The sequence below is a fragment of the Cherax quadricarinatus genome, chromosome 1 (genome assembly GCF_038502225.1).
Source record: "Cherax quadricarinatus isolate ZL_2023a chromosome 1, ASM3850222v1, whole genome shotgun sequence".
Classification (NCBI taxonomy): Eukaryota; Metazoa; Arthropoda; class Malacostraca; order Decapoda; family Parastacidae; genus Cherax; species Cherax quadricarinatus.
This window is the reverse complement of record NC_091292.1, coordinates 102,120,612-102,135,390: the sequence shown is the minus strand read 5'-3', so window position 1 is coordinate 102,135,390 and position 14,779 is coordinate 102,120,612. Positions and strand designations below refer to the sequence as shown.

The 14,779-nt window shown below is 38.0% G+C and overlaps 1 protein-coding gene across 3 annotated transcripts in view; it reads right to left on the bottom strand.

Moving 5' to 3' along the window:
• The window catches only part of LOC128687547 (proto-oncogene tyrosine-protein kinase ROS), a 181,493-nt gene that overhangs the window by 31,200 nt on the left and 135,514 nt on the right, over window positions 1-14,779 (bottom strand). For 2 of the 3 annotated variants that reach the window (XM_070085354.1, XM_070085359.1), the window contains exons 8-17: window positions 14,636-14,754; window positions 9,087-9,209; window positions 8,643-8,946; window positions 8,279-8,476; window positions 7,527-7,676; window positions 7,098-7,261; window positions 5,897-6,030; window positions 3,762-3,935; window positions 1,432-1,632; window positions 646-835 (exon numbers count right to left, since the gene is read on the bottom strand). In XM_070085354.1, the coding sequence (XP_069941455.1) occupies window positions 646-835; window positions 1,432-1,632; window positions 3,762-3,935; window positions 5,897-6,030; window positions 7,098-7,261; window positions 7,527-7,676; window positions 8,279-8,476; window positions 8,643-8,946; window positions 9,087-9,209; window positions 14,636-14,754 (1,757 nt within the window). Of the gene's footprint in view, window positions 1-645; window positions 836-1,431; window positions 1,633-3,761; window positions 3,936-5,896; window positions 6,031-7,097; window positions 7,262-7,526; window positions 7,677-8,278; window positions 8,477-8,642; window positions 8,947-9,086; window positions 9,210-14,635; window positions 14,755-14,779 lie in introns of those variants that run through there. The other variant, XM_070085365.1, reaches the window with a different exon arrangement.

The window sequence follows — 14,779 nt, the reverse complement described above, 5'->3', positions numbered from 1 at the left end:
TTAATGCAATATAATTATGAGAGCTCCTAGGTAGTAGGTTGGTAGACAGCAACCACCCAGGGAGGTACTACCGTCCTGCCAAGTGAGTGTAAAACAAAAGCCTGTAATTGTTTTACATGATGGTAGGATTGCTGGTGTCCTTTTTTCTGTCTCATAAACATGCAAGATTTCAGGTACGTCTTCCTACTTCTACTTACACTTAGGTCACACTACACATACATGTACAAGCATATATATACACACCCCTCTGGGTTTTCTGCTATTTTCTTTCTAGTTCTTGTTCTTGTTTATTTCCTCTTACCTCCATGGGGAAGTGGAACAGAATTCTTCCTCCGTATGCGTGTTGTAAGAGGTGACTAAAATGCCGGGAGCAAGGGGCTAGTAACCCCTTCTCCCGTATAAATTACTAAATTTAAAAAGAGAAACTTTTGTTTTTCTTTTTGAGCCACCCTGCCTCGGTGGGATACGGCCGGTTTGTTGAAAAAAAAATATGAGAGCCGTGCCAAAATGGCAAATTCCTTCCCTAAAAAAATAATTTCGAATACTTAATATTGAGAATCATAAACCAGTGCATTACATGGGATGTAGCATGCAATATTCTCATAATATTTTAATCAAATAAGATCTAGGAAAATAGAACAGCACCTTGTTTGCCACTAAAGATTCCTTCCTGGTGAATAGTTGTAACATTACGACCAGCAAGGGTTGACATTAAAAGTGCATGAGGCGTTGTCCAGAAAAGCCGGCCATGCAGGGCATCCACACGCACTTCCCTGGCAGCCGTCACAACATTTAAAGGACCTTGAGATGATCCATTCAGGTTTGTCCAACCAATCTATTCAAATATGAATTATTTAAATATGCCGTATAAGACAAGAAAGGTGTTTATGAAGACACAGGGCCCATACCATACATACTCCGCTTATCCCTCCCCCCCCAAGAAAAAATAGTTTCATTAAATATGCAAGTCCCCACTCCTCATTTTATGAGGATTTGTTTTGTACAAATTTGCACATATGTGGTGACTATATCTACCAGGAATTCCTTGTGCAGTAAAATAATTCATACTTAGCTGATAAATGTTTTGCACTCTTAAGTGCTTAGCACATAAGAGTGCAAAACACATTATATGTTTTTAAACATATAATGGGCTTGCTTAGAAGAAAATGATCACCTATCAAGATTGAGGGACTAGGCACCTCAAAATTACCTCTCCCCTTTGACTGTCTCCAGTGTTACAATCACCTGTATTTGACTGAAGAGGCCTGCTGCTCATTCGAAACATTTTGACGATAATGATACTTAAGCAGTCCACGTGCATCTTCCTCACCAAGGAAAAGTAATACATAAAGTGATTTAACATGTTTCTCAATTAACTAAACAACTGCTGTACAATCTGTACTTGAAAATATCAGTATTATGCAGACTTACCATCTGTCTGTGAGGGTTGGCCCAGAATAATCGCTGAGTAAGCCAGTCCACAGACACTGAGAGAACACCATGGGTATTGGGCATCTCTGTGAATTTTGATGTTGTAAGGTTCATTACAAAAACACTCTGGTTATTCACTGCCATTACCAGAGAATCACGAAAAAATGCAAGATCTGCAATTTTTCCCTCTTTTAATTTAGTCTGAAAGAGAAATTGGTATAAATATAAAACAAGCAAAGTGTCTGCCACACTATAATAAAAATAATTACAGATATATGTATGGGACAAGTTAGTTTCGGCAATGGTTAAAAGCTTACAAAGGTACATAATGATTATGTAGATATAATGTACATTCCGGGGGTCAACGCCCCCGCAACCCAGGCCTCATGGTGGATCAGGGCCTGATCAACCAGGCTGTTACTGCTGGTCGCACGTAATCCAACGTATGAACCACAGCCTGGCTAGTCAGGTACTGACTTTAGGTGCCTGTCCAGTGCCTGCTTGAAGACAGCCAGGGGTCTACTGGTAAACCCCCTGATGTATCACAGTAATATTTTTACAATACTGCTATTATGCTCAGCACTTTGGCCAAGATTCAATCTAGCACTAATTTATATATTTATTTTATATATTTATGTATTAGAAATATTAAAAATATCTGCAATATTTATTATTATTTCTTTTAACAAGTCGGCCATCTCCCTCCAAGGTCCGAGGCCGGGTGACCCAAAAAAGAATGAAACACTTTAACCACCATTCAACATTTTCACCAACATTCATCATTCATCATTAGGTGATGAAAGATTGAATATCAGATTGGAGGGAGAGAGTATGGAGGAGGTGAATGTATTCAGATATTTGGGAGTGGACGTGCCAGCGGATGGGTCTATGAAAGATGAGGTGAATCATAGAATTGATGAGGGGAAAAGAGTGAGTGGTGCACTTACGAGTCTGTGGAGACAAAGAACTTTGTCCTTGGAGGCAAAGAGGGGAATGTATGAGAGTATAGTTTTACCAACGCTCTTATATGGGTGTGAAGCATGGGTGATGAATGTTGCAACGAGGAGAAGGCTGGAGGCAGTGGAGATGTCATGTCTGAGGGCAATGTGTGGTGTGAATATAATGCAGAGAATTCATAGTTTGGAAGTTAGGAGGAGGTGCGGGATTACCAAAACTGTTGTCCAGAGGGCTGAGGAAGGGTTGTTGAGGTGGTTCGGACATGTAGAGAGAATGGAGCGAAACAGAATGACTTCAAGAGTGTATCAGTCTGTAGTGGAAGGAAGGCAGGGTAGGGGTCAGCCTAGGAAAGGTTGGAGAGAGGGGGTAAAGGAGGTTTTGTGTGTGAGGGGCTTGGACTTCCAGCAGGTATGTATCATGTGGGAGTTCGATACGTGGATAGGGTAAAGTAATACTCATGTAGGCTGGTAGTACGTATAATTACAGATAATGTGGGGAGCGCCCAACAGCCTGCCTATCTCCTTGCTCACTCTCGTATAACTGACTGGCCGCCCACAGTACCCATATGTGAGGGGGGTCTTTGAATACTGCTGTGGTCAGCACAATATGAATAGACAGTGACTCAGGCAGAGACGGTTGGTAGTGAGTCAACTACTGGTACACTGGTTACTGGTAAGTGGTTACTACTACTGAGATATGCGTGAGCATGTTTGATAGGAGTGAATGGAGACAAATGGTTTTTAATACTTGACGTGCTGTTGGAGTGTGAGCAAAGTAACATTTATGAAGGGGTTCAGGGAAACCGGCAGGCTGGACTTGAGTCCTGGAGATGGGAAGTACAGTGCCTGCACTCTGAAGGAGGGGTGTTAATGTTGCAGTTTAAAAACTGTAGTGTAAAGCACCCTTCTGGCAAGACAGTGATGGAGTGAATGATGGTGAAAGTTTTTCTTTTTCGTGCCACCCTGCCTTGGTGGGAATCGGCCAGTGTGATAAAAATAAATAAAATCATCATTCATTCATTTATCAACTCCATAAAGTACTGCAGGTTAAAATATATTAAAGATGCATTAGAGTATACATACTTACAACCATCAACACAAAAACTTCAGCCATCCATCTCAGCCCAATACATGCAAATCAACATTCTTCACACTTCTAAGTTTTACTTTAGTAATTTTACCTAGTACAATAATAAAAAGGTACATAAATGTAATCCTATTTTTCCCCTATGTTCCACACATTACACAATGGCATTTTAAAATATGCTTCAATTTTCAGGAACATATCCTGCACATCATGATGGGGTTTATCGTATTTTGTAATATACAGTATGTACTGTAGATATCTGTAATAGTACTTTTATGTGTCCTTACCTGAAGAGTGTCCTGCGAAATCAATACTGAACTTTCACTGCCAGCCAGATTGGTAAGGAGAATCTCCTTATCAACTGCCCAAATCAACTTGGGAGCCAAAGCTGTGTCATCAAGAGTGCAGCCTTGGAACTCATGGCTCCAGGGACCGTTTCCTCCTAAAGAATATGCTCGCACCTGGAACACACAGTAAAATTAATACCAAGTATTATGAGGATAAAAAATGGAGAGGTTATAAGAATATTATACTACATTACAAAGATAACTGACTAGAGATTCCTATAATATTGTATATAGAAGCTGAGTCTGAGCAATGAAAAACTGGACATAAGACTGGAGGGAGAGAGCATGGAGGAAGTGCAGGTATTTAAATATTTGTGAGTGGATAAATTGGCATAAGGGTCAATAAAAGAGAAGATTAATCATAGCATAGATGATAGGATAAAAAGTAAACTAAGTATTGATGCATCTGTAGCAAGAAACAGGTTTATCTGTCGAGCAAAAGAGAGAGAATAATGCATATCCATACATTATACATGGGTTGCAGTGAGGAGAAGACTTGAAGAAGTTGATATGTATTATGTTTGAGATTACCTTGTGTTGTGAATATTCAGCAGAAAATTAGAAGTATAGAAATTAGGAAGCAGTGTGTGAGTATGAAAGGCATAATTCAGAGGGCAGAGAAGGGGTTGATGATATGGATTACTCAAACTGCCATATTCTGGGCACTTTTACAGGATAGTTCTGCTAGATGAATGCAGTTTCTTGTGATCAGTGGATAGTACCAAAAGCATATTAGTGAAAAATCCATTTTTTAAAAAATGGTGACACAAAAAGGGTTTAATGAGAAATTATGCATGTTTAGGAAACCAGCTACTTGCAAATCTTCTGACTGAATGAGGCTAATGTTTAAAATCTCTAACATTTATGAAGTGAGGGGAAGTACAGTGCCTGCACTCTGAAAGAGAGGTTGGGATATTGGAGTTTGCAGCAGCATCTGAGCTGTAATGTCAGCACATCTCTGGCAAGTGACAGAGTGACGGTGAAAGTGCTTCTTCTTTTTCAGGTCACCCTGCCTCAGTGGGAGACAGCCAGTGTGTTAAAAAAAAAGGTATTCATTTAATTTACTGTTTATGATCCAGTCTTGAAGATTAGCACCACATTTGGCTATGTTGGTATGTGATCTATAGAAGCTTCCACTGATTAGGGTTTTTCAGTTTTTGGTTGTAAATTGTTCAAATATAAATTTACCCAGTTCATCTCAAGTACATTAGTACATGTTGAATTAATACATTTCATCACATTAATGTAGTAGATGGCAATTCCACCTCACTTTTGATCAGATCTGCAGTTACGTTATGGCTCTGTACCCAGGTAAGTTATAATGAACAGAGAAAATGTTAGTGCTAGGAATGTCTGCATTACTTATTCTGGACCCTATTTTGAATTTGGCATCTCTTGAAACTGGCCAAAATACCAATTTCTGACCACTTTATTGGGTAATTGAAATAGGTAAATGAGCAGTTTCTTGTACTCAATTGACAGAATAGAAGGAATACTAGCGAAATAGCTATGAGTTTGGTAGACTGGAACAATGGAAAGGACCAAAAATAGGGCATAAAGAGGGTGAAATACCCGATGCGTAAATATCGCCGTTGGGTTGTGTATTCTAACCTTACCACTCTGTAATCCGGCAAAATCACTAATCCTGCACCTTACAAGTCCCAAAGATGCCAGATTAGGGATTGTCAACCGTATTATAATTGTACAACTATTATAAATATACAACTATTATAAATGTACAACTATTATAAATGTATAACTATTATAAATGTACAACCATTATAAATGTACATCTATTATAAATGTACAACTTCTTCTTCTTCTTCTTGCAACAAACCGGTCGTATCCCACCGAGGCGGGGTGGCCCAAAATGAAAAACGAAAGTTTCTCCTTTTAAATTTAGTAATATATACAGGAGAAGGGGTTACTAGCCCCTTGCTCCCGGCATTTTAGTCGCCTCTTACGACACGCATGGCTTACAGAGGAAGAATTCTGTTCCACTTCCCCATGGAGAAAATGTACAACTATCTACTACAAATGTACAACTATCAGCTGAATACTATTATTTCAAATACCTTGACAACATAGAATGTTCCAGGTCTGAGATTAATGGCCTGATACAAGGTGTCGGAGATATTCTTATGGTAAATAATTTTTTGTCCTTCTTGGATGTGCATCTCATACTTCCACTTCTGCCATGCACCGGACCCTGATTAATAAATGACAATGTATTAACAACAACAAATTATTTTATATTGTAAATACAACCTGTAATTCCTTTCCCATGACAGCTGGGAGTATCAGGAACAAGGTTAAATACAAAAATATACAGTGGACCCCCGCTTAACGATCACCTCCCAATGCGACCAATTATGTAAGTGTATTTATGTAAGTGTGTTTGTATGTGTATGTTTCGGGGTCTGAAATGGACTAATCTATTTCACAATATTCCTTATGGGAACAAATTCGGTCAGTACTGGCACCTGAACATAATTCTGGAATGAAAAAATATCGTTAACCGGGGGTCCACTGTATACGTAATATGTATAAAGTTTTGGTAATCAAATGGTCACATACAAAGTTAATTTTTCATTTTATTAGATACTACTGTAGCACTGAATTATAATGATTTGAATACAATTCTACAAGTCAACCTGGGGCCTGGGGACTACCAACACCACCCACCTTAAGTGTAAGTGATTCCCTATTATTGATAAATGCTCTTAACTCCATCAGAGTCAACTGTGACATACAGTGGACCCCCGGTTAATGAACTTTTTTCATTCCAGTAGTATGTTCAGGTGCCAGTACTGACCGAATTTTTTCCCATAAGGAATATTGTGAAGTAGATTAGTCAATTTCAGACCCCCAAACATACACGTACAAACGCACTTACATAAATACACTTACATAATTGGTCGCATTTGGAGGTGATCGTTATGCGGGGGTCCACTGTACTGTGCTTTTATGAGAAGTCAGAAACAGGTGTGGTAAAATTTTGTAGACAATGGAGTTAGAGTATGTCTCTTGTGGATTCCCTCTCACTGGTCTTCACACACGAGAGAACTGATGACATATACTTTCATTGAGGGAGTAGATTACAACCCTGATCTATTAACAAGAAGTTTAATTAAGGATAATATTATAACATATAACAACATGACCCATTATATGTCTGTAATCATTTGGTTACTGTCCAGAGGATGGGTATGGGGTGCATAATGAAGCTAGCAAAGTACCTACTGAAGTATCACATCAGCTAGCAATGGCACATACCCATGAGGTCAGGTAAACCCGGTGAATCCCAGCTGAGAGTGGCTGACCTTCGGGTAAACACTGCCTGGAGGTTACTAGGAGGATTTAATGGAACAGGAACTGGTTGTGTGGAACCATGAAAAGCCACCAAGCAACCAATGTTAACTCCTTTCATCACAAGGTAACTGTAAATAACAATGCTGGTTTATTAAAAGCTAAACCAAAGAACAGAACTGAATATGTGTACATCCTTAGAGGTAAAGGCTTATCAGGTAAGATTTAGCACAGTAATAAGATTGTAGCAATTTACAAACTTGTTTAAATGTAAAGTCTAGGTGCCAGAATACTATGCAACCTTGGTTAGGCTTTTACCGAGATAAAAGGGGATCCTGTTACAATCTACAGTGATGTAACACAATGTTTAGAAGTATGTCTAAATTTTTACCTTACCTATTATGATAAAATGTTCCATTATTCAGCTCTTCAGTTAAGACGTCATTGCCATCTGTCCAGAAGAAGCGGCTATTAAGGTGCACTACAGAGCGAAGTTGCTTGAAGAAAGCTTGCTGTGTGTTGGCCCTTAAATTTGTCACTGAAGTCCTGAAAATTCCCAATATCATAAGGCCATATTTTAATAGAAACAAAGCAATTGAATTATCCATGGAGAAAAGGAGAAGAATTCTTCCTCTGTAAGACATGAATGTTGTAAAAGACAACTAAAATGACGGGAGCAAGGGGCCAGTAGCCCCTTCTCTTGCATAAATTACTAAATGTAAGAAGGAAAACTTGTTATTTCTTCATTTTCAGGTCACCCTGCCTTGGTGGAGGATGGCCAGCATGTTTGAAAATAATGCAAAAAATCTTAATGAAATATTAAAATAATATAGCACAAGTGCAGGAGATAAATACAGCGGTACCTAGAGTTACGAACTTAAGTGCCGATACCGAACGAATTTGTTCCCATAAGGAATAATGTAAATTAAATTAATCCGCTTCAGACCCCCAAAATTACACTTACAAAAGCACTTACATAAATGTACACTTACATAACTGTTCGAGTTTTGAGCTGTTCGTATCTCAAGGTACCACTGTAATATGTCATCCGAAATATTAATACTGTATAGTGTAGATCAAAATGTAAAACACAGTAGCATCACAAAACATGGAATGTATAATTTTGTAGCATTTCGGTCAAGACTCACCCATCTAGTGACACTGCCAGCATTGTATTGTTTTTTCGATCTGCTACAAGAACCTGGAAATTAGGAGGATCCAGAACAAGTCCCCCTAAATCAGATGCCCACAGAACAGTCATAGGTTCTCCCACCTCCAAAAATTCGTCATTCAAATTAAGGCGGTGTAATCCTTTATCAAGGTCCTCAGAGATCCACCAAATGTATCTGACGAAAAATAATATTTAAAGAATTTTACATTCATATAAAAGGAACATACAAATTTTATACAGAATAATGGTGCTTCCAAGATCCATTGTGCACGTACAGTATGTGTTGTATGTATTGGAAGATATATCTATTAGATCAAAACAAAAATTTGGCTCTAGCTTACCCATTATATGGATCAACCTGGAGATGTTTTGCTTCATAGTGAAGTTCTCTATATATTAAAATGGGATTCTTCCCCATTAGATCACAACGCCAAAGTTGCCACATCTGATCCTTTGGGGATTCATGGTGAACAATGTAGTAGAGATAACCATACAACCAGTCAACAGAGAGACTTAGTGGATAACCATGGATGTGGTGTTGTGTCAGAAGTATTCGATGTTTATAAGTAGACAGTAGCAGCTGGTATATAGACCCACTCGTGTCACTAATATATACTATGTTCAAAGGAATATGTACTGCAATTCCTGACAAAAGATAGAATTTCTTAATTACCAGACATTACTAAAATATACTGGAAACCTACTGTACACAACAAAAATGTCCTTTAATATATTAATAAAATTAATTTTACTTACGCCAGATGGAAATTTTAAGTCAGACATACCTGTAATATTATGTTGTCCAGAAGAGTTATACAAGTGGGTTGGGGTCTCCATTATTTCAAGGCCTAGTTTTAAGAGGCTTGGACCTGACGTTAGAAGTAAATAGCCTTGACCATCATCAACAGCTGCAGCATTGATAAACATTGATAAACATTGATAAACATCTACAGAGTTCCACAGTCAAACATTAGCCAATTTAGTCAAAACCTAGGAAGTATGATAACTGATGCACGCATGAACAAAGATCACTTACTACTCTCAGGTGACTTCAATATAAATCTCCTGCAAGACCAGGACCCACACGTTACTGAATTCACAAACACAATGAGTAACTGTATGTTGCTACCAACAGTAACAAAACCTACAAGAGTTACAGAGACTAGTGTTTCCCTACTTGACCACATCTGGACCAACACCATATCCCCTTTAAAATCAGGCATAATTACAGATAATACCACAGACCACTACCCTACTTTTCTCATAACAACTCTTGGTAAAGTACCCCAAGACACTACTAAAGTCACCTTCAGACTTCACAATGAGGCAGCCATTAATAACTTCACAACAGCAGTAGCAAACATTGACTGGCACACTGAGCTAGAAATCTATACAGATATTGACGAATGTATTAATAATTTTCTGAAAAAGACCCAATACCTCTATAACAAGCACTGCCCTAAAAAAACTAAACAGATGACAGCTAAGAGACTGAACAGTCCCTGGTTAACACCCAGCATTCTCAAATCCATAAATACAAAACACCAATTTATTTATTTATTTATTTATAATTTGAGCACACTTACAGAGGTACAAAAAAATACAGATAAGAGCAGCATGCCAAAGCCACTTATACTATGCATAGCATTACGGGCTGGCTTAAAATTAACTTAAGATTAACTAAGCAATGATGAAATCAGTGAAAAACATTAATGTAAACTGATTACTATAAAGCACAAGTGAGTATTACAAAGACAGGTCATATGGTTGCATGCATTGTTGTAAATTCAGTAGAATGGAGTATTCTGTTAGGTAGTGTATTTAAAAAAAATAAAGTTAGATTGGGTTTTAGGTTTAACATTTATGTGATATAATTGTGAGAAACATTTAAGATATACAATTTATAAGGTTCAGTTATTCAGTATTTATTTGGTTTTGGGTGAGTAAGTGATCTTTGAGAAGAGACTTGAATTTATAAACAGGTAGTGTTTCTTTTATATTTACAGGTAATGAATTCCAGATTTTAGGGCCTTTTATGTGCATTGAGTTTTTGCATAGCGTGAGATGGACACGAGGAATATCAAAGAGTGATCTGTGCCTTGTGTTATGGTCATGTGTTCTGTTGAGGTTGGCAAGGAGATGTTTGAGGGGAGGGTTAATATCAGAGTTGAGTGTTCTATGTATGTAATAGGTGCAGTAATAAGTATGGATGTTTTGTATGGTGAGTAGGTTGAGTGTATTGAATATTGGTGGAGTGTGCTGCCTGTAGTGAGAATTTGTTATCATTCTAACTGCAGCCTTTTGTTGGGTAATTAGTGGTCTGAGATGGTTACTTGTTGTTGAGCCCCATGCACAAATTCCATAGGTGAGATAGGGGTAAATAAGAGAGTGATATAGGGCCAGGAGGGCTGACTGTGGAGCATAGTACCGTATCTTCGATAGTATGCCTACAGTCTTGGAAATTTTCTTAGAAATTTGTTGTATATGTGTATGAAATTTGAGTCTATTATCAAGGTGGATTCCTAAGAATTTTCCCTCTGTTAGCTTTGTGATAGGTGATCCGTTTATCATTATGTTAAGAGGGACATCTGTAGCTCTGTTACCAAACTGAATGAAGTAGGTTTTGTCAATGTTTAGTGAAAGTTTGTTAGTACTCATCCAGGTAGATATTTTCTGTAATTCGGTATTTACAGTATTGGCTAGCGTGACTGGGCTCGGGTGGGAGAAGACGTATGTTGTGTCATCAGCAAATAGTGTGGGTTTGAGTAATTGAGAAGCATTTGGTAGGTCATTTATGTATAGGAGAAAGAGAAGAGGGCCAAGGACACTTCCCTGTGGGACACCAACTGTAATTGGTTGTGCAGAAGAGTTTGCCCCATTTGCGTACACATATTGGCTTCTGTTGCTGAGGTATGACTTGAGGTAGTTGAGGGAGTGCCCTCTTATACCATAGTGTGACAATTTTACGTGGAGCAAGTCATGGTCAACTGTATCAAAAGCTTTACGTAAGTCAATGAAGATCCCCAGTGGGACTTCTTTTTTCTCTATTGCAGTGTATATATGTTCTAGCATGTGTATAATAGCATCATTAGTATTTTTATTAGGCCTGAATCCAAATTGGCAGGGGTTGAGTATGTTTTGGGAGATAAGGTAGGAGTAGATTCGTTTATGAATTAATTTTTCGAAGATTTTTGAGAGAGGGTGTAAGTCGGATATTGGCCTATAGTTATTCAACTCTGTTTGGTCTCCTCCTTTGTGGATCGGGGTGACCCTTGCTATTTTGAGTACTGTAGGGAAGGTGGAGGATTCAATGGATTTGTTAAAGAGTGTTGCAATGATTGGTGATAGCACTTGTGACACTTTTTTGTATATAAAGGGTGGTAAGGTATTTAAATCTCCTGCCTTGTTTTTTAGTGCGTTGATAATAAGGGAGACTTCGTATGGGTTAGTCGGAGCTAGGAACAGTGTGTTCGGGTAGTTGCCGGTGAGGTAGTCATTTGGTGGGGTATCTGAGCTTGGGATTTTATTGGCAAGGTTTTGTCCTATAGTGGAGAAGAAATCATTGAGTCTGTTTGCTGTTTCTGTTGGTGGGAGTTGGGGTTCATCTGATTTTGCTAATTTTATTTCGCTATTTCGTGATATCTTTTTTGTTCCCAGAATTTCTGATAGGGTTTTCCAGGTCTTTTTTATATCACCTCGTAAGTTGGATAATCTGTTCTCATAATACAGAATGGGTCACATAACCAGAGACCAAACAAAACGTTACTCGTCAATCCTAACCAGCCTGATAAGAAGGGCAAAAAAATTGTATTATGAGAACAGATTATCCAACTTACGAGGTGATATAAAAAAGACCTGGAAAACCCTATCAGAAATTCTAGGAACAAAAAAGATATCACGAAATAGCGAAATAAAATTAGCAAAATCAGATGAACCCCAACTCCCACCAACAGAAACAGCAAACAGACTCAATGAGTTCTTCTCCACTATAGGACAAAACCTTGCCAATAAAATCCCAAGCTCAGATACCCCACCAAATGACTACCTCACCGGCAACTACCCGAACACACTGTTCCTAGCTCCGACTAACCCATACGAAGTCTCCCTTATTATCAACACACTAAAAAACAAGGCAGGAGATTTAAATACCTTACCACCCTTTATATACAAAAAAGTGTCACAAGTGCTATCACCAATCATTGCAACACTCTTTAACAAATCCATTGAATCCTCCACCTTCCCTACAGTACTCAAAATAGCAAGGGTCACCCCGATCCACAAAGGAGGAGACCAAACAGAGTTGAATAACTATAGGCCAATATCCAACTTACACCCTCTCTCAAAAATCTTCGAAAAATTAATTCATAAACGAATCTACTCCTACCTTATCTCCCAAAACATACTCAACCCCTGCCAATTTGGATTCAGGCCAAATAAAAATACTAATGATGCTATTATACACATGCTAGAACATATATACACTGCAATAGAGAAAAAAGAAGTCCCACTGGGGATCTTCATTGACTTACGTAAAGCTTTTGATACAGTTAACCATGACTTGCTCCACGTAAAATTGTCACACTATGGTATAAGAGGGCACTCCCTCAACTACCTCAAGTCATACCTCAGCAACAGAAGCCAATATGTGTATGCAAATGGGGCAAACTCTTCTGCACAACCAATTACAGTTGGTGTCCCACAGGGAAGTGTCCTTGGCCCTCTTCTCTTTCTCCTATACATAAATGACCTACCAAATGCTTCGCAATTACTCAAACCCACACTATTTGCAGATGACACTACATACGTCTTCTCCCACCCGAGCCCAGTCACGCTAGCCAATACTGTAAATACCGAATTACAGAAAATATCTACCTGGATGAGGACTAACAAACTTACACTAAACATTGACAAAACCTACTTCATTCAGTTTGGTAACAGAGCTACAGATGTCCCTCTTAACATAATGATAAACGGATCACCTATCACAAAGCTAACAGAGGGAAAATTCTTAGGAATCCACCTTGATAATAGACTCAAATTTCATACACATATACAACAAATTTCTAAGAAAATTTCCAAGACTGTAGGCATACTATCGAAGATACGGTACTATGCTCCACAGTCAGCCCTCCTGGCCCTATATCACTCTCTTATTTACCCCTATCTCACCTATGGAATTTGTGCATGGGGCTCAACAACAAGTAACCATCTCAGACCACTAATTACCCAACAAAAGGCTGCAGTTAGAATGATAACAAATTCTCACTATAGGCAGCACACTCCACCAATATTCAATACACTAAACCTACTCACCATACAAAACATTCATACTTATTACTGCACCTATTACATACATAGAACACTTAACTCTGATATTAACCCTCCCCTCAAACATCTCCTTGCCAACCTCAACAGAACACATGACCATAACACAAGGCACAGATCACTCTTTGATGTTCCTCGTGCCCATCTCACACTATGCAAAAACTCAATGCACATAAAAGGCCCTAAAATCTGGAATTCATTACCTGTAAATATAAAAGAAACACTACCTGTTTATAAATTCAAGTCTCTTCTCAAAGATCACTTACTCACCCAAAACCAAATAAATACTGAATAACTGAACCTTATAAATTGTATATCTTAAATGTTTCTCACAATTATATCACATAAATGTTAAACCTAAAACCCAATCTAACTTTATTATTTTTTAAATACACTACCTAACAGAATACTCCATTCTACTGAATGTACAACAATGCATACAACCATATGACCTGTCTTTGTAATACTCACTTAGTGCTTTATAGTAATCTGTTTACATTAAAGTTTTATCACTGATTTCATCATTGCTTAGTTAATCTTAAGTTAATTTTAAGCCAGCCCGTAATGCTATGCATAGTATAAGTGGCTTTGGCATGCTGCTCTTATCTGTATTTTTTGTACCTCTGTATGTGTGCTCAAATTTTTAAATAAATAAATAAATAAATAAATAAATGATAATCTTATTTACTTGATGTTAGTGTGCTACTAATCATTAAGTCATATACTGTACTGCCTTCAGTGATCTGCATCATATTGTATGGGCTTTGCAAATAAATAGACTATACTGTATACTGGAACACTCTTCTCATTTATTTTTATCATTTAAATTTCTAGTCACCGAGTGATGAACAGAAAGTGAGGGAAAATAGCAGAAGGAAAGGCAGAGAAGCAACAAAGGTGAGCACACAGACATAAGGAAGTCACAGTCAGTAGAGAAAATCATTGTACATAATTTTATTGAACAGCAACACAAATAAAACATGTAGCATCCAAGATTATTAGGAATTACCTGGAGCACTGGGATAAGTAGTAACTTTTACAACTATGGCAGGACCTTCACCTCGATGGTTGGTGGAGGTTAAGTTGAGAAGGTATGTTGTGTCTGCGGATAATTCACACAGGATGTACCTGAAAAGAAAGAAATTATTTTGAA